The sequence below is a fragment of the Oncorhynchus mykiss genome, chromosome 1 (assembly GCF_057628025.1).
Source record: "Oncorhynchus mykiss isolate SJ-2025 chromosome 1, ASM5762802v1, whole genome shotgun sequence".
NCBI classification, from domain to species: domain Eukaryota; kingdom Metazoa; phylum Chordata; class Actinopteri; order Salmoniformes; family Salmonidae; genus Oncorhynchus; species Oncorhynchus mykiss.
Window position 1 is genome coordinate 68,363,680 of NC_143022.1, and position 27,141 is coordinate 68,390,820.

Here is a 27,141-nt window from a genome sequence, read left to right on the forward strand (position 1 = left end):
ATGTCTCTAGGGAACCATCTATATATAGTTGGACTGGAACTATGAGTTCTGTTAGGCAGAGTTTCCACATGAACACACACACACACACACACACACACACACACACACACACACACACACACACACACACAGTGAAACAGAGGGCGTTGTACATTGTCACACACAACACACTGCTGGTCCATGTCTGGATAATTGTGTTTGAGAAGCGTCACATCATCATCATGAGATGCATTACATTCAAACCAGTCATAGCTTCCTGGCCGTAGACACGTCAACGTCATCACAGTGTCTGCTGCTTAGATTGAAGGGAAGATTTCATGAAGCAGCCTTGTTGATGTCTATCATTGAATAAACCATAATGGACTATAAGTAATGTTAGTAGAATAGTACTAGAGTCAAGCCAATATGCTTAAAGAGAAGATCTGATGGGGATCACTCAGCTATGTACAGGGCTTGACATTGCATAGTTTCTCAACCTCCTTCCAAGGTTTCCATTATATTGTTTTGTTACTGTTATGAGATAGGAATATTTGTTAGATGAGGTCTTGTCTATTGGCAGCTGCTCCTTATTTGATTAAGGCTGTTGTCTGGTCGTGTCCTCCCTGCCTCCCTGCAATCCTGGAGGTCTCGTCTCACTCTATTTATTTATACTAATAACCATATTCCCCCTCCGGCCATCTGTCCCAAGCTCATCCTCCCATACACTCATTGTCTCGAAATTACACATTATCCATACAAAACAAGCCGGCGTCTTCCTACAAGCAACAGTGCTATTTGTTTTCTGTGTCAAATGTCTTTCTTTCTTTCTTTCTTTCTTTCTTTCTTTATCCCTCTGTATCTCTCTGTATTTCTCTCTCCCCTCTCTCTCTCTCTCTCTCTCAGGTCTGTCCCTGGACCACCAGGCAGTGTCAGCTGCCTCCCGCGTCCGTCTGTCTGAGCGAGAGGAGGAATGCCTGTCCTGCTACCTAAGGGCCTGTGACACAGCTCTCGTTTACCTGCAAGAGCTCGATAAGGTGCGTGTGTCTGTGTGTTTTTGCTTGTTTTTTTGTGTTTTTTTTTACCCCCAATGCAGATAATACATGTTATTTCATGATACAAAGCGGCACAAAACCACTTGGTGTATGTGTTTACCAACTGAAGTTGTTACTGTGTTGGCAGATGGTGGTCACCTCTAGTTCTAAATTAGGTAAGGCCAGTTTGGCCCCTCCACCACTGGACATTGACCTGGGCTTCTTCCAGCAGGCGGCGCTACAGAGCGCGTACCTGTGTCTGCTACATAGGGGGTGAGTAAATGGTCCGGTAGAGCAGTCAAAGATGGTGGAAGCTTCGCTCTCTTCCTGTCTGGAGCAGTGCGTTGTGATTTCAGCCACAGCAAGTGGCACTTTTGTTTTTGACCAGTAGGTTTCAGTATTGCACCTCAGATAGGACAGAGTCATTGTTTGTAGTGGCGGGATTGAGCTCCGGTGCGCCACTCATTGATGCGTAGATGGAGCAGCATGCTATGCTGCTGGCACTGACCAACAAGGCCCTAGGCACTGAACACCCTGTCTGTCTGTCCGTCTGTTTTGTCTGTCTGCATGTCTCTGTCTGTTTTATCTGTCTGTCAGTCACCTGGCCCAGGGAGCCCACCAGCTGCGTAGGGTCCTCGGGGTGGTGGAGTCTCGAGGCTCCCAGAGCTTCAGGAAGGTGAGGAGGACTCACATTGTCACCTAGTTAGCAGGACGAATCACTGGCTGTCTACCGGTATATGTATTTTACCTTTACGGCCTGGAGGTTTTCCTGACAACGCGACTTGACTTAGTCAGGAAACAGTCCTGGCCCTAGTTGTGCCCTAGTTATATTTTCCGGGCGCTGTATGGCATGTTTAATTAATGTGCCTCATAGGCTGCAGCGCGGAAGCTGGCTGAGGTGTTGCTGAGCTCGGTGAGTGAGGACAGCTACTGGGCCCCCATGTCCCTCCCACCCTCCGCCTGGCTGCAGAGAGAAGGGAACGCCGGGCCGAAGGACGCCATCTACCCCTCCTCCAAACCACCTCAGCGCTACAGTACTGACAGGTCTGTAGCTCTCCTCTCTTCTTCTTTTCCTTCCTCTCTTTCTTTCCCTCTGTCTCTTGCCCCCCCCCCCCACCCTTTCTTTTCTGTTCATGTGTAATTGCATTATTCCGCTGATATTGCTCAATCATTTAACTTCACCACTGGCTTGAGAGATCAACTCACATTCCCATTCAGGGAGAGATGTGTGTGACCCTGCTTGAACCGTTGAACCTTAAATAGTCCCAGAGCTTCGACAAGACAGACCTTCCTAGAGGCCCAGTCCACCATTCCGGTCATACAAAACCCACACGTGGAACATGACTTGATCTCACCACAGTCTGACTCCTATTGGCTCGGAACTCTGTGGACTCGTGTTTCCTGTGTGGAGTTTTTTAGAGGCTTTGTCAGGGACTTACCTTTGGCTGTTCCAGCGGATCTCATATAAGATCTTGTTGGTATGCGCCATCCTCAGAGGATATCGAATGCTGCGCCCCAAACAATGTGCGTGAGTGAGAGCACAAGAGCAGGAACGGAGAATGCACTCTGGGAAATAAGGTTGCTGTTGTTGTATGCCCGATTCGTTGTCAAGGGTTCCTCCTTTAGAAGTGCCCTGATAGTGTCTTGTAATTTTATCTTTAGTCGGTACGTCAGGGGATCAGCCAGAGAGCAGTCGAGATCGAAGGAGAGAGAGAGAGTGAGATGGTTCAACTGATTGGTGGGAGGAATGGGGAATGTGCCAGAGGAAAAAAGAGAGGTACACACGTGCTTACACATTTTGTGCACGTGCGGGTGAGAGACACCCGAGAGAGCGGCGTGCTGTGATACTGTTGGGGTGGTCAGAGGGTTGTGTTACACCACCAGCAGGTGGAGTGGAAACAGGACACTCCCCGTGATCTAGCCAACGAAATGGGGCTGTTGCGTTACTCGTCACTTCCTGCTCCTATTTCCTGTGTCTCCTCGCAGTGTCTTCTGTCCCCAGGACGTGGTCGAGGAGGCAGTCCTCCTGCTGCTCATCACAGAATCCATGGTGAGACATTGATTTTAAAAAGGCTTTGACAGGTGTAAGGCTAGCTTTCACTGGTCCCGTCAAATCAGGTAAAGGAAAGGACTGTAGCAGATTAGAGGCACTTCATAGGCCTACTATTGCAACAGACTTGTGTTGAATCTGATCCTGAATCTGTACTCTTCCCCCTATAGGCCAGCGGAGATGCAGTCATCAGCCGAGCGCCCGACCATAAGGAGGCGCAGGAGACCAGTCTGCAGGACGCCACCTCTGTCTACGACCTGCTGAGCATCGGCATGGCCAGGAGGGGGCAGTATGCCATGCTGTCTGAGGTGAGACTGCCTCGAAAAACACTGGAGGCTAAAGGGAGGATAGGAGATACTTCAACAGAATTAGCTCTAGACTGTGTGAAGGGAAAGCCCTTGCCTGGCAACTTTGTAATGCCCCTTGTTGTGTCATATACTTTCAAGCAGGGTTTTGTGCTCTCTCTTTCTCTGTCTTTCTCTGTATCCTTTTCTGTCTTTCTCCCCCCTCTCTCTCTCTCTCTCTCTTATTCTCTGTCTCTCTGGCTTACCCAGTCTTCTCTCTATTTGCATTCAGGTTGGCAGCCATTTTTCTCCAGGTGAATGAGAGTGAGCACTGGCAAACAGGTGAACCCTCTCACGTGTGGGGCCATGCAGGGCGCCACTAGGCTAGCTAACAATAGACGCTGGCTATGTCTGTCTGCCTGGCTAACTTCCTCCCTCTCATAGGTGTCACAGTGTGGAGCTTGCTAGTTAGAGCTCTTTAACTTAACCTCAAGCCCTCAACCTTCAACCTCACTCTTCTTCAACAACGTGTGTTGATACGTCTGCCCTGCGAGCTGAAATGCGTGTGTGCGTGCGTGTCTTGTGTGCCTGCACGTATGTATGTGTTCTCCAGTGCCTGGAGCGGGCCATGAAGTTCTCGTTTAAGGAGTTCCACCTCTGGCACCAGTTGGGCTTGTCACTCATGGCGTGTGGGAAGGTGAGCTTATCGTCGTATCTTTTCACACATACCCCACCATTCACATGCACAGACACACGCACAAGCGCGCGCACACACACACACACACACTTTCTATCCTACTGGCACCACTACCTGCTCGCAATCATATAGGCTCACTCATCCTCTAAATGTTGCTGTGAGGTTGCGTGTGCGATAGCGCTGACTGAGCGAGCGCTCATTGGGAGATGATGAGTAGTGTGACACAGATAGAAAGTTCTGGAATCTGAGTGAAACAGGAGGATTGATCTCCTCCTTTGCCTGGCTGCCTGCAGGACGAGGCGACTCTGGAGATCAATGGAGAGCTCTGGAAATAGTCTGTTCCCTATAAGGATGGGGGGGGGGGCTTCAGTGTCATCAGATCCGCTTCTTTTTCAGGGCCAGCCGTGTGTGTGATAGTGTTTGTAGTGCATTGATGAATGGCCTATATGAATCCGTATCTGTGTTACTCTATATGGATAGTAAATGTGTGTGTGATCTATACTCCTGTTATATCACTTGACTACAGTATGAGAGTGTGTGTGTGTGTGTGTAAGCATGAATATGTGAGTGTGTGTGTGTCTGTGTTTTACAGGGTGTGGGCGCCGTGTCTGTGCTCAAGGAGTGTGCCAGGATGAGAGCCGAGGACCCCTCACTGCCCATGTTGGCTGCCAAAGTCTGCATCGGCCAGCTGCACTGGGTGAATGACACACACACACACACACACACACACACGCACTCTTTCTATTTCACGATACATGTACACAACATACCATGCATACCATCCATACAGGAAGTCTGTCACCATCCAGAATAGCTGCACCCATTATTCCACACTAACAACGCCCTACCCACCCCTCCACTGTGGTAGCCAGCCCAGTACTGGCTGTCCCGTTGATCCAGGAGGGGGGGGGGGGGGGGGTTGGTGTAGGATTAGGAGACGCGTGACGGCATGGCACATCTGTCAGTACAACAGAGGAGCTAGAGATCATGGGTGTCTCGAGAGACTAAGGCGCTTACAGCCGTAATCACAATAGGACACTGTGGGACCACAGAGCAACGAATGACAATACATCTGGACCCAATAACCGACCATGGAAACACATTTGCACTGGAAAGTCTGGGAGTCTGAGACTTTTGGGAGTGATTCGAGGACCTTTGAATCCTAGTTGGTTGGAGTGGAGTGACCAATATATATATATATATATATATATATATACATACAGTGGGGTCCAAAATGATTGGCACCCTCGATAAAGACGAGCAAGGACTGTATAAAATAAATAATTTGGGGAAATGTTGGACCTTTATACTGCTATCATTATTTTTGCTCGGAGAAAGAGATTTTGTTTAACAAGTATTATTGTAATTTGTTCCACAAAGAGACAGGGTTCAAAATGATTTCACACCCCTGTTTTCAATACCTTTCAGAAGCTCAGGATAATAGCACTGAACCGTTTTCTAAAATGTTTCATGGAACTTTGTTGATAGCATCCGTATTCCGAGAAAGAGAGGGATCGCAAGAGAGGAGGAGGATGAAGAGGAGGGAGAGGAGAGCTAGAAAGAGAGGGATTGAGAGAGAAGAGGAGGATGAAGAGGAGGGAGAGGAGAGCTAGAAAGAGAGGGATTGAGAGAGAAGAGGAGGATGAAGAGGAGGGAGAGGAGAGCTAGAAAGAGAGGGATCACGAGAGAGGAGGAGGATGAAGAGGAGGGAGAGGAGAGCTAGAAAGAGAGGGATCGTGAGAGAGGAGGAGGATGAAGAGGAGGGAGAGGAGAGCTAGAAAGAGAGGGATCGCGAGAGAGGAGGAGGATGAAGAGGAGGGAGAGGAGAGCTAGAAAGAGAGGGATCGCGAGAGAGGAGGAGGATGAAGAGGAGAGCTAGAAAGAGAGAGGGAAGGGCTTATGGTACAGGAGTAAGACAGGAGAGGGGGGATAGTCCCCCCCCCCCATACCTTACACCGAGTCACACAGCCCTGCTCAGCCACACTCTGACTGCAGCCTGGCGCTGTTTGAGGGGGGACTAATTTGTTAAGCATGAATTGCTATTTGTTAAAATCAAAGAAATCAGGTAAATACATCATTTTTCTCTCTCAACTCTATAGTGCGCTGTTCTTCACCTGAATCTACAGAGTCCTCCTCACACTAACCATACACTGCCTTTTAACACTATTCAATGTCATTCTTCCCTCGATGTCATTCTGCCTACCATACAGGCCTTCGGATACGAACTCTCTATACTATACGAATAGAAAAGCTCACTAAACAAGACAAACTGAACACGCCTTTAAACCCTTGAGCGCACAGTTGGTTCCATAGTAAGTACTTCAGCAGACTAGAGACTGTACTACTAGACACCCGTATTGCGTCTGACTGTTATCTCTGCGTGTGTGATAGCTGGAGGAGGCAGAGGCCCTGTCTCAGCGTGTGGTGTCCATGGGAGAGGAGGCTGCAGAGTTTCTGCCCCGTGCGTACCTGACTGTGGGGCTGTGCTGCAGTCTGCAGGCCTCTGACGGTAAGAGACATCACTGCGAGCTGCTGTCGAGGCAGGATAGGTTTCCTGTAACCTTCCTGTAGTCCCTTGTCCAGATACAGTGAGAAAACGCCACTTTACAGAACCCACTGAACTCACTTGTCCTGACGATCCATCGTTTCCCTTCCTAATTCCCCATCCCCATCACTCTTTGCCGTAACTAATTCAGAGGTAAACTGTGTATGGATGAATCTGAGGTGTTACTCGCGAACAGTCAGTGGTGCGAAAGACAGTAGAACTGTGCGGGGAAAAAAATACCACGAACCTCATTATAATCTACTATTAGAAAATGTCCACTAAAATGTCATGTTCTCCACTAATGGATTTGTCCCTCTGTACCTAATCTCTCTCCAGCCACTCTGAAAGCTCAGCGGGATGGGTTCAACAGACGAGCGCTGCAAAATCTGCAAAAGTATGTACCAACTGCCAACCTCTCTCTGTCGGTCTAGGTTGGTGTGTTTGTTTCTGTAGTCAGCGTGCGCTACAGTTTGTGTGTTTATTCTGCTTTGTCAGTGAGTGTGACCTCTCTACTGCAGAGCCTATGCACTGGACCCCAATGATGCTAAGATTGCCCTCTACCTGTCGCTCCAGCTGGCTCTTGTACGGCAGGTCAGTCAGCACGGCCACACACGCACTCACCATTAGGGCTCGTCTTAGTGGTTCTCCATTTTGGATCTTATGCCTCTCTAGTCCTTGGGTTTCTGTTCTTCACTGTGGGTGTGTGTGTGCAGGTGGCAGCTGCCATGGATCCCCTGCAGGTGGCTCTGTCTCTGCATGGGGACGACCTGCACTCTCTCCACCTGCTGACCCTGCTGCTCAGCGCCCAGAAACACCACCAACATGCCCTGGAAACCCTCACACTAGCCCTCAGTCAACACCCCGAGAACTTCAAGTAGTAACCCACTCTCTCCTGTAGTCTATCTGTCTGTCTGTCTGTCTGTCTGTCTGTCTGTCTGTCTGTCTGTCTGTCTGTCTGGTCTGTCTGTCTGTGAGACCAGCTCCGGTGTGTGTCACCCATACGGGTGCTCCGGACCTTTCTGTGGGGATAGGGTGTCTTACCACGGACGGACACACACACACACACACACACACACACACGCACACCGAAGGCTTTATTTAGACGTGCCAGACCGGGCATCTGCAGTGCGCCGCGGAGACTACCCTCACACACCTTTACCCTATTCACACTGCCGCACTGACTTTACCATGTAGGTTGGTGCTGCAGTACTCCCTCTCTGTTTGAGAAGCAGAAAATATTATGCAGTAGTAAACATACACTGACACCCTGCATTATACTCACATGTCACCATGCAATTGACCCGTGCCTCAGTGTTGCCTCTTTCTATTAGAAGAATATGGATATTTGATAGCCACGTGCCATTTATAGTAGGTTGCAGTACCACCTCACCTGAGCGTCTGCAACAACCATCTAATACACGTGTTCTTCACAGAACAACCATTTGGGGTCAGTGTTGGTCTCCATGATCTCAAGAAGAGGCAGAGAGGGACACAGCGAAAATAGATAAGAGATGCATGAGTGGGATATAGAGAAAGGGAACTAAAGAGAGAAGTGGAGTCAAAGAAGGACAGAGAAAATCAAACATGCAATTGATATTGTATTTGTGGCTGTATACTAGATCATCTAAAGCGTATATTGTAGCGATCTCTCTACCTCATATTCATATGCGTGCGCACGCACACCCACACACACACACAGACACACACACACACACACACAGACACACACACATCTTCTCCATAGAGACACTTGACTGCATTGACCCATTTAAGAGCTCTTTGCCAGGCTCAGCCAATCACAGCCCTCCCTGCGCCAGGAATGCCCATCACCCCGGTAACCATGAGGTCATATGGTGGAGGGAGCAGTCAACATCAGTTGTTTTTCCACTCAGTTGTTATGGAGAAATAGAGAATGGGTATTTTCAGCCCAGGCAGGGACACATACAGTGCATTCGGAAAGTATTCTGACCCCTTGAATTTTTCCATTTTGTTACGTTACAGCCATATTCTAAAATGTATTAAATTGTTGTTTTTCCTCAATACCCCATAATGACGAAGCAAAAACAGGTGTTTTTTCTTGGTGCAAATGTATTAAATTAAATTAAACTGAAATATCACATTTACGTAAGTCAATCCTTAAATTGACCAAAGTACTTTGTTGAAGCACCTTTGGCAGTGATTACAGCCTCGACTCTTCTTGGGTATGACGCTACAAGCTTGGTACATCTGTATTTGGGGAGTTTCTCCTATTCTTCTCTGCCGTTCCTCTCAAGCTCTGTCAAGTTGGACGGGGAGCGTTACAAAACAGCTATATTCCTGACTAGTCTCCCAGTCCCTGCCACTGAAAAACATCCCCACGGCATGATGCTGCCACCACCATGCTTCACCGTAGGGATGGTTCTCCCATCTCCACAGAGGAACTCTGGAGCTCTGTCGGAATGACCATCGGGTTCTTGGTCATCTCCCTGACCAAGGCCCTTCTCCCCCGATTGCTCAGTTTGGCCGGCCGGCCAGCTTTAGGAAGGGTCTTGGTGGTTCTAAACGTCTCTCTGAGTTCTACAGACAATTCCTTCGACCTCATGGCTTGATTTTGCTCTAACATGCACTGTCAACCGTGGGACCTTATATAGACAGGCGTGTGCCTTTCCCAAATTTGTTTTATAAAGATTACTATTATTAAAATAATTTTATTTCACCTTTATTTAACCAGGTAAGCCAGTTGAGAACAAGTTCTCATTTACAACTGCGACCTGGCCAAGATAAAGCAACACAGATTTACACATGGAATAAACAAACGTACAGTCAATAACACAATAGAAAAGTCTATATACAGTGTGTGCAAATGAAGTAAGATTAGGGAGATAAGGCAATAAATAGGCCGTAGTGGCGAAATAATTACAATTTAGTAAATAAATACTGGAGTGATAGATGTGCAGAAGATGAATGTGCAAGTAGAGATACTGGGGTACAAAGGAGCAAGATAAATAAATAAATACAGAATGGGGATGAGGTAGATTGGATGGGCTATTTACAGATGGGCTATGTACAGTTGCAGTGATCTGTTAGCTGCTCTGATAGCTGATGCTTAAAGTTCATGAGGGAGATATGAGTCTCCAGCTTCAGTGATTTTTGCAATTCATTCCAGTCATTGGCAGCAGAGAACTGGAACGAAAGGCGGTCAAAGGAGGAATTGGCTTTTGGGGTGACCAGTGAAATATACCTGCTGGAGCATGTGCTACGGGGGGGGGGGGGGGGGGGGTGCTGCTATGATGACCAGTGAGCTGAGATAAGGCGGGGCTTTATCTAGCAAAGACTTATAGATGACCTGGAACCAGTGGGTTTGGTGACGAATATGAAGTGAATATGAAGCGCAGTGGTGGGTAGTATAGGGGGCTTTGGTGTCGAAACGGATGGCACTGTGATAGACTGCATCCAAATCCAAATCATGTCCAATCAATTGAATTTACCACAAGTAGACTCCAATCAAGTTGTAGAAACATCTCAAGGATGATCAATGGAAACAGACTGCACCTGAGCTCAATTTCGAGTCTCATAGTAAAGGGTCTGAATACTTATGTAAATAAGGTATTTTTGTTTTTCATTTTTTAAATAAATTTGCTAAAATGTCTAAAAACCTGTTTTCGCTTTGTCATTATGGGGTATTGTGTGAAGACAAATGTAATCCATTTTAGAATAAGGCTGTAACGTAACAAAATGTTTTTTTTTAAGTCAAGGAGTCTGAATACTTTACCAAAGCGCTGTATGTGTGTAGAAATGATGCTGAAGATTTGGTTTGAGCAGGTTGTGTGAGGGTTTGTGCACGCGTGTGCATGCGAGGTGGCGCTAGTCATAGAATCTCTGCACCACTGTAGCACAGACACTGAATCCTTGTTGTTTCTCGCTCAGTTTCTGTCTTTCTTTTTCTCCTAACATACAGCTTTTACACTACAATACATGGACATTGATAATAATATGCGCGTAGACACTTATTACTGTAGTGTAAACACGCAGATCTCGATTCATTTCTCACGTCTCGTATGCCATGTCCGTAGGTAGCCTCTAAACACAAATGTCTATTCAAGCCACATGGTGCCACAGTTCATTTATTAATAGCAGACAGCAATTGGGTGAAACAGTTGACATGTGTGTGCAACCGATGTGAAATGGCTAGCTAGTTAGCGGTGGTTTCAATCGGAGACATCACTCGCTCTGAGACCTTGAAGTAGTTGTTGGCTTTTGTGGAGCGATGGGTAACGATGCTTCGTGGGTGACAGTTGTTGGTGTGTGCAGAGGGTCCCTGGTTCGAGCCCAGTTAGGGGCGAGGAGAGGGACATGTGGACATTGTTCTTATATTTGAGACATTTTATTGAGCTTTTACCTTAAAATGCAGTAATAGCCTGTTGCATTCTTTTTTTAAATCTTTCTGTCTATGTTTGAAATTTTAATCAGCCAGTAAACAGGCGAGCATTTCCAATCTAAATTGAATTCTATCTAGCACAGTGAGAGAGCTGTAGAAAGGGAAAGGGAGAGGGGGAAGGGAGGAGAGAGAGAGAGTAGTTTCACAGTTTGTTCTAAAGAGAATGATTAATCCCAGCCTTTGATTCTGCATTCATCTTGCAGGATGTTAGTGTGTGTGCGTGTGTGCGTGCGTGAGTGCTTACACACACACACACACCCAGGAGGAAGCCCACTAACACACGGCACATCACTCCACTACTAAACGCTGCTCGGCACGGGGGCTAATAGGAAACCCTCAGCCCCAACTGGCCCCACTGACAGGCGTATCCTTAACATCACATCCCTCAGCAGCAGTTGTCATCCTCATGTCAGATGATCCAGTAGGCATCTCTCCTCCCTCCATCCCCCCATCCCTCGCTCCATCCCCCCAGCCCGCCCGCCCACCCGTGACCAAGTAACGAGCCACATTTCACCGGTAGTTCTTCCCCCGACGAAGGCCGTCTCGCTGCGCTATTGATCGCTAGTGCTGTCTGGCAGCCAGAGATGAGGAGAGGGAGGAATAATTGGAAGAGGATTCAGTTGGGGGAGCAGTCAGGCAGGCAGGGGAACAGGGAGATAGACAGGAATGGAGACAGACAGGCAAGCAGATAGGCAGAGAGGGAGACAGGCAGGCAGAAAGACAGCAAGCAGGCACAGACGGGCGTCTCTCGCTCTCTCACACGGTTGAAAGAAGGCCCTAACTCTCTCTCTGTCTCTCTCTTTCTTTTCCCGTTACATACTCAACCTCTCTCCATCTATCACACACAGAGCAGATGACTAGCCCCCACTGTACGTGTGTGTGGAGCCATTGGAAAATCTGGGGGAGCGTCTGTATTTGTCCAGTCTATTTGTCTATTGGTGGACATTGGCCATTGAAACAGGTCTTCCTCCTCACCCATCTGTTGGAGAACAGAGGACCAAAGCTCTATAAACATACATTGATAAACATGATGATCCTATATGATAGTATTGTCAGGTCCTGGTTGATGTGTCAACAGTATGTGCTGACCTAGCAAACACAGCAATGTTGTGTCAACATTGAGTCTATATTGTGGGGTGGTTGTGTATGTTTGCTGATGTGTTTGGTGCGGGGGTTCGAACCGGTTCAGGAATTAGAACCGAAAACTGGAAAATGTCAAAAATAATCACATGTGGGAATGAAAGTGATCTATGCTGTTCCGGAACAGAACTGTTATTTTAAAAGCAAGCGAACTGGTTAATAACGTTATTTTACAATCTGGGCATTTTTTTTTCAGTCCCACAAAAAAACGCAACAAGCCCTCCCTCTGTCACTCAACATATTCCAGTGTCTGCCAGCCAGCTGAAAATCTTTGCCAGTGTGTGTGCAGGCTACCTGCCCCTCCCCCTCTGAAGCATCGCTGTAGCCTACTGACGTCACAAACGTGATTCAGGAATTAGGGAGAGATTTTTAATTAGAGAACAATGCATTGATACATTCTTTCAATGCTAGTTACAGATACTCAGTGGTGGGAAAAGTACCTAATTATCATACTTGAGTAAAAGTAAAGATGCCGTAATAGAAAGTTACTCAAGTAAAAGTGAAAGGCAGCGAGTAAAATACTACTTGAGTAAAAGTCTAAAAGTATTTGGTTTTAAATATACTTCAGTATTAAAAGTAAATGTAATTGCTAAAATATACTTTAGTATCAAAAGTAAAAGTATAAATCATTTAAAATTCCTTATATTAGGCAAAGCAGATGTCACCATTTACTTGTTTTTTTAAATTTACGGATAGCCAGGGGCACACTCCAACACTCAGGCATTATTTACAAAAGATGCATGTATTTAGTGATTCCGCCAGGCCAGGGGCAGTAGGGATGACCACATGTTCTCTTGATAAGTGCTTGAATTTGACAATTGTCCTGTCCTGCTAAGCATTCAAAGTGTAACAAGTACTTTTGGTTGTCAGGGAAAACTTAAAGTACAATATTTTCTTCAGAAATGTAGTGACGTAAAAGTTGTCAAAAATATGAATAATAAAGTACAGATTAAAAAAAAAAAAAACTACTTAAGTAGTACTTTAAAGTACTTTTTACCTTAGTACTTTACACCACTGCAGATACTATAGTTATCACGTTTCACATTGGATTTATTTACTACAAAAAAGTAAGACGTATTTCTTATTCTGGTGACGCTCTGCACACACAAGCTTGTTAGCTAGCTAGCTAGCTCTGGTCCGACCAAATCTCTGACGTTCAAAGACATTCGAAGTTCCTCCATAGAAGCCGGTCCTCCGTAGGTATAATTCTGTGGGCCTAATACAGATAATGCATGTCATCATCACAAGATACCCAGGGCTTCGGCCAAGCCCTGTCTGTTCATCGCGCATGTCAACAACTATTGATTGTATCAATGTGGTAAGTGCTAATGGTGTACTAATTGATGTATGCTGTATTGTTGTGTTAATGTCCTCCTTGTCACTCAGCCTGCTGTTCACTAAGGTGAAGCTGGAGGAGGCTCTGCATGGGCCAGGTATAGCACTCCAGACCTGCCAAGACATGCTGCAGCTCTTGCAGAGGCGCTATGACTTCATACGCACCAGGTACGTGGATGTTTCTGCCTGTCTGTCTCTCTGTTTGTGTACATGTTGTGTTTGTTACATGTGGGTGCGTCCATTCCGTGCATGTGTGTGGGTGTCTGTGTCTTGTGTGTATAATAGGGACGATACCAGTATCGTAGCGCTCCTTAGTATCGTGGCAAGGAAACAAAACACGAAGCAGATTTATCTTCATTAGGAAAACAGCCCAAATGTTGGAAACAAACATCATCCAGAGTCTCCAGAGTCACATTTTATTTATTTTCCTAACAATAGCACACAATATTTTATATACAGCAGTTTAGGTCTGAGTTAGTTCTGCTTCCTGTTTTCATAATTTCCATGGAAAAAAATATGATAATACTTGTATTCTCCCAGGCCTAGTGTATAACATGCCTGTATTTCATGTGTACATGCGTGCATGAGTGACTGTGCGTGCATGTGTCTACTGCACTATGGGTGCATGTCTGTGTAATGGCTGCTGCTGTGTGCTCAGCGGGAGCTTTATAAGATGCTGTGTATTGATTAGCTGTCATGTGGTGTTGCAGTGAGGGGGATGACAGCAGCAGTATCCACCCACCAGAGCCACTTCCACTCAGCCACAAACCCAGCGGTCTCCACCTCACCCTGCCAGACTTTCAGGACCCTGAGACTGGTGTGTATACTGTACACAGGCTCTTGGGGAGTGTACTGGTGTTTATTTCACCTTGTCTCGTTGAGCATAAAAGCTATTTTGCAAGAGAGACCAGAATTTGCATCTTTACCAAATACGACCTGCTGTTTTGTAAATTAGGGGTTTTCGTGCATGTGTACTGATTGAGAATGAGAACTGTTCCCGGACCAGATTGAGTGTGTATGAGGATACATATATCATATCATCATTCTGTTTTACTGTATGTGTGCTGAGTCTCCACTTTTCCTGGATCAGGCTCAGTGTGTATGTGTACTGACTGAGTATCAGTTCTTCCTGGATCAGGCTCTGTGTGTATGTGTACTGACTGAGTATCAGTTCTTCCTGGATCAGGCTCAGTGTGTATGTGTACTGACTGAGTATCAGTTCTTCCTGGATCAGGCTCAGTGTGAATGTGTACTGACTGAGTATCAGTTCTTCCTGGATCAGGCTCAGTGTGTATGTGTACTGACTGAGTATCAGTTCTTCCTGGATCAGGCTCAGTGTGTATGTGTACTGACTGAGTATCAGTTCTTCCTGGATCAGGCTCTGTGTGTATGTGTACTGACTGAGTATCAGTTCTTCCTGGATCAGGCTCAGTGTGTATGTGTACTGACTGAGTATCAGTTCTTCCTGGATCATTCTCTGTGTGTATGTGTACTGACTGAGTATCAGTTCTTCCTGGATCAGGCTCAGTGTGTATGTGTACTGACTTAGTATCAGTTCTTCCTGGATCAGGCTCAGTGTGCATGTGTACTGACTGAGTATCAGTTCTTCATGGGTCAGGTTTATTGTGTATGTTAGTGTATAATGTTGTGTGTGTGTGTGTGTGTGCTGATTGTCAGCTCTCTCTGGGTCAGGTTCTCAGAGTGGTCCGTCCCTCGCTGCATCTCGTCTGGGGCAGGCCACTTCAGAGGTGTCAGCCATCAGCTCCGCCCACAGACAGGGTCCCGCCTACATCTGGACCACTCTGGAGCGCATCTGGCTGCAAGCAGGTACAGGAGGGAGGGGGACTACACTACTATCTAGTCTACTACACTCGAATGTACACTGGAGTCGGCTAGGAAACGTGTGTGCTTCTTACCCACTGAAATTAGCTACAGGAGGGAGTGTAGACTCTACCACTCTAGTGCTGGAGGTACTAGTGTACACTCCACTGGAGTTAGCTAGAGGGTATCCTACCCTAGAATTGTGACCTGAGCAGAGAGAAAGGCCGCCATTATAACATTGGATGAGTTAGGGTCGAGTCCACCGTGTACGATTTGAACCTTTAGACTGAACCTTTACATTTTTTCACTGCAAAACCCACTGAACTCTCTAGATTACATCACATCAGATACACATATACTGTATCCAGTGGCGGCTGGTGTCGTAGGTAACGTGGGTACACAGGTCGAGAGATGGATTGGAGTAATCAAGGGGACACAGTGGCACATTCTTACACACTCTTGCCTCCTTCTAGCTGATCTGCGGTGTGTAATCATTAGTCCAAACAGTTATTGGATATATTCAGGTAGGTCCCTCGACGTTTTTTGTTCCGTTTGCTTCCGTTTAAGAAACGTTTGGCAACAGAATCGGCAGAATGAATGAATCACCTGATCACCTGCACACACAGTTCACTTTCAAAGCAGCCACATACGTAACTGCTAACCGCTACACAGTCTACATCGTTGTTACCATATTAACGCTGTAGTCAACAAACTACATAGAACTAACGCATTTGTAAACCCACAATCCAATCCATGTGTACAATCACGCAGTACAGACAGTGTCCAGTAAGCAGTTTAGCAGTTACACTGGCGGGCCCCTGTAACAATAAACTAATAAAACAGAATGCTTACCTTGACTTGGAAGAGTTGCAGTGTTAGATAGCCATAGCCAGCTAGCTAACATAAATAGCATTCTTCTCTGTATTAGCTAAGTGACAGGTAAACTAAGAAGAAAAATACTACAAATATAGCTAGCTTTCTCTGCTGCTGCTTCTCCTTAATTTTGAAGAAAGGAATTTGTCTTCCTCCGAGTCAACTACCCACCACACGTTTTGCACAGCAGTGCTAGCTAGCTGTAGCTTTTGCTTTCAGTACTAGATTCATTATCTGATCCTTTGATTGGATGGACAAGATGTTAGTTCATACTGCAAGAGCTCTGATAGGTGGGTGGACGTCCTCCGGAAGTCGTCATAACTGTGTAAGTCTATGAAAGGGGGTAAGAACCATGGTGCTACCCAAGAGGGTGCCGTTGAGGCTACTGTAGACCTTCATTGCAAAACAGTGTTTTAATCAGTTATTTGGTGACGTGACTATATTTAGGATAGTTTTATCTAAAAAAGGATCAAATATATTTATTTTTTAAAATGTATTTACTGAGTAGGAGAGTCCTTGTCTTCCTCCTATGAGGAGCCTCCACTTACTGTAACTTCCTGCCCAAAATCTCACATCATGATTGGTCAAATAGTCAGGCAGCATAAACACACACACACACACACAGCACTGCTCTTCTCCTCAGGGCAGGACATAGGAAACAATCAGCATGACCTGGCTCCATACTGGCTCCATACACACACACACACACACACGCACGCATGTATGCGCGCACAGACACAGCCACTATGAATGATTCATTTATATTATTGGTGTTGTTCATTTTGGTGAGAGTCCAGGTGAGGAATATGAAAAATAGTTTATATAACAGGGAATAATGCTTCGAATAACTATTCTTTCTCCGAATTAAAATAGGGATCCTAAATAGCCTTTTTTTATCTTTCTGACTAATGTTATATGAGTGTATAATAGCGTGCACACAAAGCTCCCATCTGTGCCCACTTCAAAAAACAGATAAACAAACATTTATTCAGTCTGTCTCTCACACACACAGACACATACACACATGGGTATGCATCCACAGACACACACACTTTACTGGGCTAGTGCACTTTGGAAAGTATCCATACCCCTCGACTTATTCCTCATTTTGTTGTGTTACATCCTGAATTCAAAATGGATTAAATATTTTTTTTGTTTGTCGCCCATCTACACACAATACCCCATAATGATGGTGAAAACATGTTTTTAGAAATTTCTGCAACTGTATTGAATACATAATCATCTCATTTACATAAGTATTCACACCCCTGAGTCAACACTTTGTAGAAGCTCATTTGCCAGCGATGTGAGTCTTTCTAGGTCTGGATCATTTCTAGGTCTCTCCACATCTGGATAATGCAACATTTGCCCATTATTATTTTCAAAATTCTTCAAGCTCTGTCAAATTGGTTGTTGGTCATTGCTAGAGAACCATTTTCAGGTCTTGCCATAGATTATCAAGTAGATTTAAGTAAAAACTAACTCGGCCACTCAGGAACAGTCACTGTGTTCTTGGTAAGCAACTCCAGTGTAGACTTGGCCTTGTGTTATTGTCCTGCTGAACGGTGAACTCATCTCCCAGTGTCTGGATGAAAGCAGATTGAAGCAGGTTTTCCTCTAGGATTTTTCCTCAGCTTAGCTCCATTCTGTTTCTTTTTTATCCTGAAAAACTCTCCAGTCCTTAACTATTACAAGCATACCCATAACATGATATCCATAACACTACAAATACCTAGGTGTCTGGTTAGACTGTAAACTCTCCTTCCAGACCCACATTAAGCATCTCCAATCCAAAATTAAATCTAGAATCGGCTTCCTATTTCACAAAAAAGCATCCTTCACTCATGCTGCTAAAAACATACCCTCGTAAAACTGACCATCCTACCGATCCTCTACTTCGGCGATGTCATTTACAAAATAGCCTCCAACACTCTACTCAACAAATTGGATGCAGTCTATCACAGTGCCATCCGTTTTGTCACCAAAGCCCCATATACTACCCACCACTGCGACCTGTACGCTCTCATTGGCTGGCCCGCGCTTTATATTCGTCACCAAACCCACTGGCTCATCTACAAGTCTTTGCTAGGTAAAGCCCCGCCTTATCTCAGCTCACTGGTCACCATAGCAGCACCCACCCGTAGCACGCGCTCCAGCAGGTATATCTCACTGGTCACCCCCAAAGCCAATTCCTCCTTTGGCCGCCTTTCCTTCCAGTTCTCTGCTGCCAATGACTGGAACGAACTGCAAAAATCACTGAAGCTGGAGAGTCTTATCTCCCTCTCTAACTTCAAGCTCCAGCTGTTAGAGCAGCTCACAGATCATTACACCTGTACATAGCCCATCTGTAAATAGCCCATCCAACTACCTCACCCCCATACTGTATTTATGTATTTATCTTGCTCCTTTGCACCCCAGTATCTCTATTTGCACATTGATCTTCTGCACATCTATCACTCCAGTGTTTAATTGGTATATTGTAATTACTTTGCCACCATGGCCAATTTATTGCCTTACCTCCCTTATCTTACCTCATTTGCACACACTGTATATAGCATTTTTCTACTGTATTATTGACTGTATGTTTACTTATTCCATGTGTAACTCTGTGTTTTATGTGTCGAACTGCTTTGCTTTATCTTGGCCAGGACGCAGTTGTAAATTAGAACTTGTTCTCAACTAGTCTACCTGCTTAAATAAAGGTGAAATAAAATAATAAATGATGCAACCTCTACTTGAAAATATGGAGAGTGGTACATAGTAATGTGTTGTATTGGATTTGCCCCAAATATAAAACGTTGTATTCAGGACAAAAAGTGAATTGCTTTGACAATTTGTTTGCTGTATTACTTTAGTGTCTTGTTGCAGACAGGATGCATGCTTTGGAATATCTTTTCACTGTGTCAATTAGGTTAGTATTAAGGAGTGACCATGATGTTGTTTACCATCCTCAGTTTTCTCCTATCACAGCCATTGAACTAAGTAACGGTTTTAATATCACCATTGGCCTCATGGTGAAATCCCTGAGCTGTTTCTATCCTCTCTGGCAACTGAGTTAGGAATGACACCTGTATGCTTCTCACCCATGTACACACAATACTCCATAAAACATGTTTTTGGAGATTTTTGCAAATGTATTGAAAATTAAATACAGAAATATATAATTTACATAAGTATTCACACCGCTTTGCTATTACACTCCAAATTGAGCTCAGGTGCATCCAATTTACTTTGATCATCCTTGAGATGTCACAACAACTTGATTGGAGTCCACCTGTGACCAATACATTTTTTTGGATATGATTTAGAAAGAAACATACCTGTCTACACTGAGTGTAGAAAACATTAGGAACACTTTCCTAATATTGAGTTGCACCCACTTTCGCCCTCAGAACAGCCTTGCTTCGTCGGGGCATGGACTGTACAAGGTGTCGAAAGCTTTCCACAGGGATGCTGGCCCACGTTGACTTCACAATCCCTCTACAGTTGTGTCACATTCACTGGATGCCCTTTGGGTGGTGGACCATTCTTGATACACATGGGAAACTGTTGAGCATGAAAAACCCGGCAGAGTTGCAGTTCTTGACACGTCTCAATTGTCTCAAGGCTTATAAATCATTCTTTGACGTGTCTCCTCCCCTTCATCTACACTGATTTGTAGTGGATTTAACAAGTGACTTCAGTAAGGGATCATAGCTTTCACCTGGAGTCACCTGGTCAGTCTATGTCATGGCAAGAGCAGTGTAAGGTCCCACAGTTGACATTACATGTCAGAGCAGAAACTATACCATGAAGGACAAGGAATTGTCTGTAGATCTCAGAGAAATAATTGTGATGGGGCATATGTCTGGGGAAGGGTATAAAACCATTTTCAAAGTGTTGAAAGTTTCCAAGAGAACAGTGGTCTCATCGTTGAGAAATTGAAAAAATATGGAACTACCCAGACTCTGACCAAACTGAACAACCGGGCAAGAAGGAACTTGGTCAGAGAGGTGACCAAGAATCCAATGACCACTCTGACAGAACTACAAAGTTCCTTTGATGAGATGGGGTAAACCTTCCAGAAGGGCAACAGTCTCTACACCAATTCAACAATCTGGACATTATGGGAGAGTGGGCAGATGGAAGCCACTCCTGAGAAAAAGGCACATGACAGCACGCCTAGAGGTTGCAAAAGAAAGGCACATGACAGACTCCAAGCATAAGGTAAAATATTCTGTGGTCTGAAGAGACAAAAATGGAAGTACAATTGGAAATGAACTTTTCTTCCACTTTGACATTAGAGTTTTTTGTGTAGATTTTGTGTTTTAAATCCATTTCAATGCCCCTTTGTAACCCAACAAAATGTGGAGAAAGTAATGTGGTGTGAATACTTTATAAAAGGCACTGTACAATTTCACGTTCATTTAGTCAACGTTAAAAATATTAACATCCCAAAATGCCCTTTTTTTGACGTTGTTCATTTGAATACACATGGTTTTGAACTGTACAAGTACATCACATTTCCAGATTAGTCTCTACTAATTCTGAAGGTATGATACATGTTATGAGTACCACCAACACACTGAATGGGAAAATGGATTCAAAAGGTAACTCCCTCTGCTGGTGACTTGCTGAATGTGCAATCCTAAAGGAGGGCTGTGAATGATTAATGACCTATAATGTAAATGTCCATGTATAATATCGGTTATATCATTACAGGACCAGAAAATGTCACGTCTTTAAAAAGTATATTGTAAACTAAATAAAAAATAGTCGTTTTGAGATATTAGTACTTGTCATATTGAATAAATTAATGTTAATGTGCATTTCAGAATCTAGACCTACTTCATTTTTGAGAACACTATAGGTAGTATAATGACACCAAGATGTTGCCTGTATCACGTACAATTAACAGATCATTATGTCTTGCATGTATAGGTCTAAAATGGGACTACAATGGTTTGTGATACAAATGTAAAAAGAATGTCAAACATCCTTCCTCCCAATGTAGTTCCTATGGAAGAATTGCCAGAACAATCTGAGAGACCCAAAATATTTTCCACTCTCGCTGGCGTGGAATCGCTGCAGTTGTAAATATTGTAAATGAGTATAAGTTCTCAATCAACTTACCTGGTAAAATGAAGAGAAATGAAAAGAGAATCATTTATGTCGAACAACGCTGGCGTGTCGGCCTGACTTTATCTGCACGTACTGTACTGCTTACCACGGTGCTCATGCTCTCCCCCCCCCAATCCCTCTCTCTCTCTCTGTCTCTCTCTTATCCCCTCATCTATCTCCCGTAGGAGAGTTGTTCATGGCAGACGGACGTGTGAAGGAGGCCCAGTTCTGTGTTCAGGAGGCAGGGGTGCTCTCTCCCAACTCCCACTCTGTGCTGCTGCTGAGGGCCCGGCTGGCCGAGCTCAAAGGGAACCAGGATGAGGCCAAGAGCTTCTATGACGAAGCCCTGGCCATCCACCCCAACGGACACCGCATACTGCTGCACCTGGTGAGAGAGACACAGGCACACACACACAGGTTTGATGAGAGAAACACACACACATACAGTCCAGCTGAGAGTCACACACACAAAGGCCTGGGGCACATCAACAGACCTATTATCATCAGTAATGGCAGATTACCATCCCCAAACTTACCTGTGAGCCATAGCACTCTGTAAGAAAGGGTCCAATCGTAAAGATTCCCAGACCTACCTCATCTCCTGATCTCTTTCTAACTCCTACTCTCTGCTGACCCCCCTAATTTCTCTCTTCTCTCCCTCTCCCATCTGTGCTGACCCAGTGGATTAATCGGAGCAGCTCTGACCCCTCTCTGTTGTCATGGTGAAAGACTAGAGAACTAGAGAATGTGAACTCTCCCATTACCCCACGTGCCGGCTCCATGGTGACCATACATTGGTTGTGATGCCGTAAATGCTTCTCTGACTTAAAACAGTGGCTGCAGTGTGACTACATATAGGCTCTCTCTCGCTCTTTGTGTGTGTGTGTGTGTGTGTGTGTGTGTGTGTGTGTGTGTGTGTGTGTGTGTGTGTGTGTGTGTGTGTGTGTGTGTGTGTGTTGGGAGTACACAGCCCCCATGGGGTGAGAGAGGGTGCTTCTCTCTTCCATATTTGGCCAGTGGGAGTACCAATCCCTGGGGTGATGAGGAGCTGAAACACAGCCAGCTGGCACTGGCCCACTCTGGATCTCTCCTACGACAGATGTGTCACTGTGTGTGTATGTGTGCGTCTGTGCTTGTGTGTAAGCAGAACAGCATATTATGTCAATCATGCTTGCTCCAATCCAAGTATTACCAATCCAGCACCAATAGTGCGTTTGCTCCTCTCTCTGCCTGTACCAATTTTCTGTAATGAGGGTTTTGGTGTTCGTCCGAACCTCCTATCCCTTAACCCCGGAGGCCGTTTTAACATGGTCCTGTTCTTTGTTTTATGAGCTTAATTTACAAGCAAGCTAATAATAACTTGGTTTAATGAGCTACGGTAATTAGCAATGTAGCTATCGCAGCACCGCTAGCGCATGTTCTCCAGACTCGCTCTTCTTCTCTTCGCTCGCTGCCTAGCAACAGCTCATTCCCTCCATCTTTCTGGGTGTTAGTACCCAAAAATATACTCCCTCAACTCCCCCATAAAACTGTGTTATACAGTGATGATGTAATCTGTGTTCAACATAACCAGCGGGTTACTGTTTTCACACCGAGGACGAGGATTAACCAGACAGTGGTTTTAGTCTATTCACTAGGTCTATGCAGTATTTATAACCAGCACAGGACCTTACAGTGATGAGAAGAACATTGTTTGTCAGCCCTATATCTGTTCTCACACCACTTGCCACAGGAACATGAGAAGGGGAGTATGAGTCAAGGAACAGATATTTAGAAAACCCGATAGCGTTATGAGAGTGGATCACACTTTCTCATGTTATCACACACACTCGTGTGTGTGTGTGTGTGTGTGTGTGTGTGTGTGTGTGTGTGTGTGTGTGACTAAATGTGTGTAGGATGTGTGTGTGTGTGTGTGTGATACATTATGAAAGCCAGTGTGGTATGACTCATCCCCAGGGCTAGTTGGATGGGTGTATTTTTGGATGGGTAGTGATGGCTAGGTTGGGAAGCCAGTGGATCTGAACTGAGCTGTGGCCTTCCCTGCACTGCCTTCTTCCTGACTCTGCTGTTAAATGATTCTCACCACCACTCTCAACATCCTCCACATTCCAGCACCTCTGCTCCTCTCCTCTGCTCGGCCTGCTGCTTTGCTGTGAGTCAGTTGGCTACACAGTAGGTCTCTTCTCACTGAACCGGCCGCTCTCTTCCTCCTCACACTCTCTGTCTCTTTCTCTTGTTCTTCTACTCACACACGTACACACACATTCACAGACAGATACAGACACTCGTGTACAAACACACAGTCAAGGACAATGACTTAATCTCATAGAATTAACTGTGTTCCAGTGATCAAATGGCCCTCTCTCTCTTTCCTCCCTCCTTTTCTTCCTCTCTATCGCTCTTCTCTCTCTGTATGGGGGAGGCTGGCAGCTGATTTGATAATGCAAATACATTATTTATAACACTTCGCGCCTTCTTTGGCTCTTTATGGGATTGCCTAGCAACCAGGGAAATATATTCTATTGAGCAAGACCTCTGATAACCAGATAGAAATGAATATAGGAGGAAGGGAGTTGACTTGTTTGCATGTGTTCACCCCTTTCTCTCTCTTTCATTCTCTCTCTCTCTCTGTGTTTGTTTTCCCTCCCTCTCTTTCCTTCTCCCATCCCTTTCTCTCTCTTTATCTGAATGGGTATGCATTTGAGAGATTGGATTCACTTGTGTATTATTGACTGTTGACACAAGGCGTCTCATATCCGTGGCCCGCCCTGGCTGTGTGTCAGGTCACGGGCAGGTTAGTCTCCTTCTGATGCACTCTGAGTCTGGCGAGCGAGACTACGGTCATGCGAGCAGGCAGTGGGACAGGGAGGGGGAGATGAAGAGCAGTGATAGAGACAGGGATATTAGGGATAACTAAGGCTACCAGGGATAGGGGTTTTAGGGATAGGTCAGGGGTTTTCAAACTTTTCTTGCCCAGGGACCCCTGCCCAGGTAAACCGGCGACCCAGGGACCCCCATCAAATGTTAGCAAAAAATATAGAATCACATCGTTTCTCATCATCTGGTGAATGATCATGGCAAGTAGAAGTAATCAACGTTTTAAAATGAATACTTTTGGTCGACAGATTCATTATCTTGACCTCCCCACAGTTCATTTGGAAGAGGGAGTGTAAACTCTTAACAAAGTATTAAGTAGAAAGGTACCTTGGCAGCGTAGAGAAAAGTTTTGAAGCTAATTTCCTGCACTTCTATGCATTTTGCCATGACTAATGCTTGGCTAATTCCTCTACTGGATGGACATGTGGCCTGAATACCTGTTTTTTTTTTAACGTTTTATTCTAGCTTTTATTTGATTGTTAGTTATCAAAAATTGTATTATTTAAAAAGATATACTGTACACTACCATTCAAAAGTTGAGGGTCACTTAGAAATGTCCTTGTTTTTGAAAGAAAAGCTTTTTTTTTTGTCCATTAAAATAACATCAAATTGATCAGAAATACAGTGTAGACATTGATAAAGTTGTAAATGACTATTGTAGCTGGAAACGACTGATTTTTTATGGAATATCTACATAGGTGTACAGAGGCCCATTATCCACAACCATCACTCCTGTGTTCCAATGGCACGTTGTGTTAGTTAATCCAAGTTGATAATTTTAAAAGGCTAATTGATCATTAGAAAACCTATTTGCAATTATGTTAGCACAGCTGAAAACTGTTGTCCTGATTAAAGAAGCAATAAAACTGACCTTATTTAGATTAGTTGGGGATCTGGAGCATCAGCATTTGTGGGTTCGATTACAGTCTCAAAATGGCCAGAAACAAAGAACTCTCTTCTGAAACTCGTCAGTCTATTCTTGTTCTGAGAAATGCTATTCCATGTGAGAAATTGGCAAGAAACTGAAGATCTGGTACAACGATGTGTACTACTCCCTTCACAGAACATCACAAACTGGCTCTAACCAGAATAGAAAGAGGAGTGGGAGGCCCCAGTGCACAACTGAGCAAGAGGACAAGTACATTAGAGTGTCTAGTTTGAGAAACAGACGCCTCACAAGTCCTCAACTGGCAGCTTCATTAAATAGTACTCGCAAAACACCAGTCTCAACGTCAACAGTGAAGAGGCGACTTCGGGATGCTGGTCTTCTAGGCAGAGCTGCAAAGAAAAAGCCATATCTCAGACTGGCCAATAAAAATAAAATATTAAGATGGGCAAAATAACTCACTGGACAGAGGAACTCTGCCAGCATTGCTGAGTCGCCTCTTCAGTGTTGAAACTGGTGTTTTGTGGGTGCTATTTAATGAAGAAAACATTTTTGGGAAATTATATTAATTTATAGAAATACAATTAGGGCTGTGACAGTCATGAAACTTTGAATGCTCGGTAGTCAGCTGTTCTTTCCACACACACTCCTGGCTTCTGCCAGGAGTCTCACACTTGGTCGCAAGTGGATCTTCCAGCAAGACAATAACCCCAAGCACTAATCAAAATCCACAAAGAAATTGTTGATTGACCACAAAGTCAACATTTTGCAATGGCCATCTTACTCTCCAGGCTTGAACCCCATTGATAACCTGTGGTTTGAATTGAAAAAGGCAGTCCATAAATGATTATATATATTTTTTATATTTAACCTTTATTTAATTAGGCAAGTCAGTTATGAATAAATTCTTATTTACAATGACGGCCTACACCGGCCAAACCCGGATGACACTGGGCCAATTGTGCGCCGCCCTATGGGACTCCCAATCATGGCCGGTTGTGATACAGCCTGGAATTGAACCAGGGCATCTGCAGTGACACCTCAAGCACTGCGCCACTCAGACCACTGCGCCACTCAGGAGCCCCAAAAGAGCTGACGACTACGGAAAAGTTAAGAAAACCCCCCTGATGAAGTCAAAATTAAATGTGGAGAATAAATTCAAACACTTTTGAGATTTTGAGTAGGCTACAGCCTGATATTTGTCTCAGCCGTCATCACATGCTACCACTGATATCACCGCGGAGCAATTGTATGGAATGCATATTAGGAACTCCATCACTCCTTCTCTTCAATTCTCCTCAACCCTGCAGCATTGGTCAATTATCACCCCTGCTCAAGTCAAGCCTCACTTCTCTTTTTCACCGCTCACGATTGCACTCATTTATTCACAATGAGCCTTTCCATTGGCCCAAATACATGCTAAGAGCCGACAACAACAACACATGTGGAGGTATCCATTTGGGAAAATGTAGCTAGCTTATCTAGGATTCAATTCATTTAAATGACAATGTTGCTAGATAATATGGATATTGTTAGCACTCCACTGGCCGCATGTAAACACAACCACTCCACTTCCTGGATCTGGGCTATAACCTATTGCAATCTTAGAATTATGGTACACCGCCAAAGCTTAATATGGCTAAATAACATGGGTTGGTTTAATCAGTTAAAGCAATCCGTGCCCATTTCAACATATTTCCCAAAATGTAAGCAAATGAATTGGGTATAACTCATTGATCCTGCTTTGTAAACTAGACCTACTGCATCTAGTTGGGGTGCTAGCTAGCCTGTATATAAAATAACATAGCTCGCTTGCAAGTGAAGTCCTCTAGTTTGTGTATGTAAACATGTCATTTCCCTAAGCTATTGTTGCTAGTATCTTTGAAAATAATGTAATCATTATGATGATAAATGATAATTGCTAGCTGGCTCTTTGAATTGACATGTCTCGTTGGCCAATAGACATGCTCATTGTGATTTGGAAAGAGAGAAAGAATGTGGTGTAATGCAAGGTTGAGAACTGACTGATGCACGGATGAGAGGGGTGAGGCAGAGGTTTGATGCCTGACCAATGCAGGGGTGAGGCTTGAGGAGGAGGGGTGACAC

At 44.8% G+C, this 27,141-nt stretch overlaps 1 protein-coding gene across 8 annotated transcripts in view; it reads left to right on the forward strand.

Moving 5' to 3' along the window:
• The window catches only part of LOC110527046 (tetratricopeptide repeat protein 7A), a 45,799-nt gene that overhangs the window by 8,577 nt on the left and 10,081 nt on the right, over positions 1 to 27,141 (forward strand). For 3 of the 8 annotated variants that reach the window (XM_021608212.3, XM_021608214.3, XM_021608225.3), the window contains 16 exons: positions 883 to 1,013; positions 1,159 to 1,283; positions 1,608 to 1,686; positions 1,885 to 2,054; positions 2,997 to 3,060; positions 3,231 to 3,368; positions 3,958 to 4,041; positions 4,634 to 4,738; positions 6,433 to 6,550; positions 6,923 to 6,980; positions 7,105 to 7,177; positions 7,300 to 7,460; positions 13,530 to 13,646; positions 14,189 to 14,295; positions 15,156 to 15,305; positions 21,458 to 21,660. In XM_021608212.3, coding sequence (XP_021463887.1) covers positions 883 to 1,013; positions 1,159 to 1,283; positions 1,608 to 1,686; positions 1,885 to 2,054; positions 2,997 to 3,060; positions 3,231 to 3,368; positions 3,958 to 4,041; positions 4,634 to 4,738; positions 6,433 to 6,550; positions 6,923 to 6,980; positions 7,105 to 7,177; positions 7,300 to 7,460; positions 13,530 to 13,646; positions 14,189 to 14,295; positions 15,156 to 15,305; positions 21,458 to 21,660 — 1,883 coding nt within the window. Of the gene's footprint in view, positions 1 to 882; positions 1,014 to 1,158; positions 1,284 to 1,607; positions 1,687 to 1,884; positions 2,055 to 2,996; positions 3,061 to 3,230; positions 3,687 to 3,957; positions 4,043 to 4,633; positions 4,739 to 6,432; positions 6,551 to 6,922; positions 6,981 to 7,104; positions 7,178 to 7,299; positions 7,461 to 13,529; positions 13,647 to 14,188; positions 14,296 to 15,155; positions 15,306 to 21,457; positions 21,661 to 27,141 lie in introns of those variants that run through there. The other 5 variants (XM_021608213.3, XM_090237440.1, XM_090237449.1 and 2 more) reach the window with 4 other exon arrangements.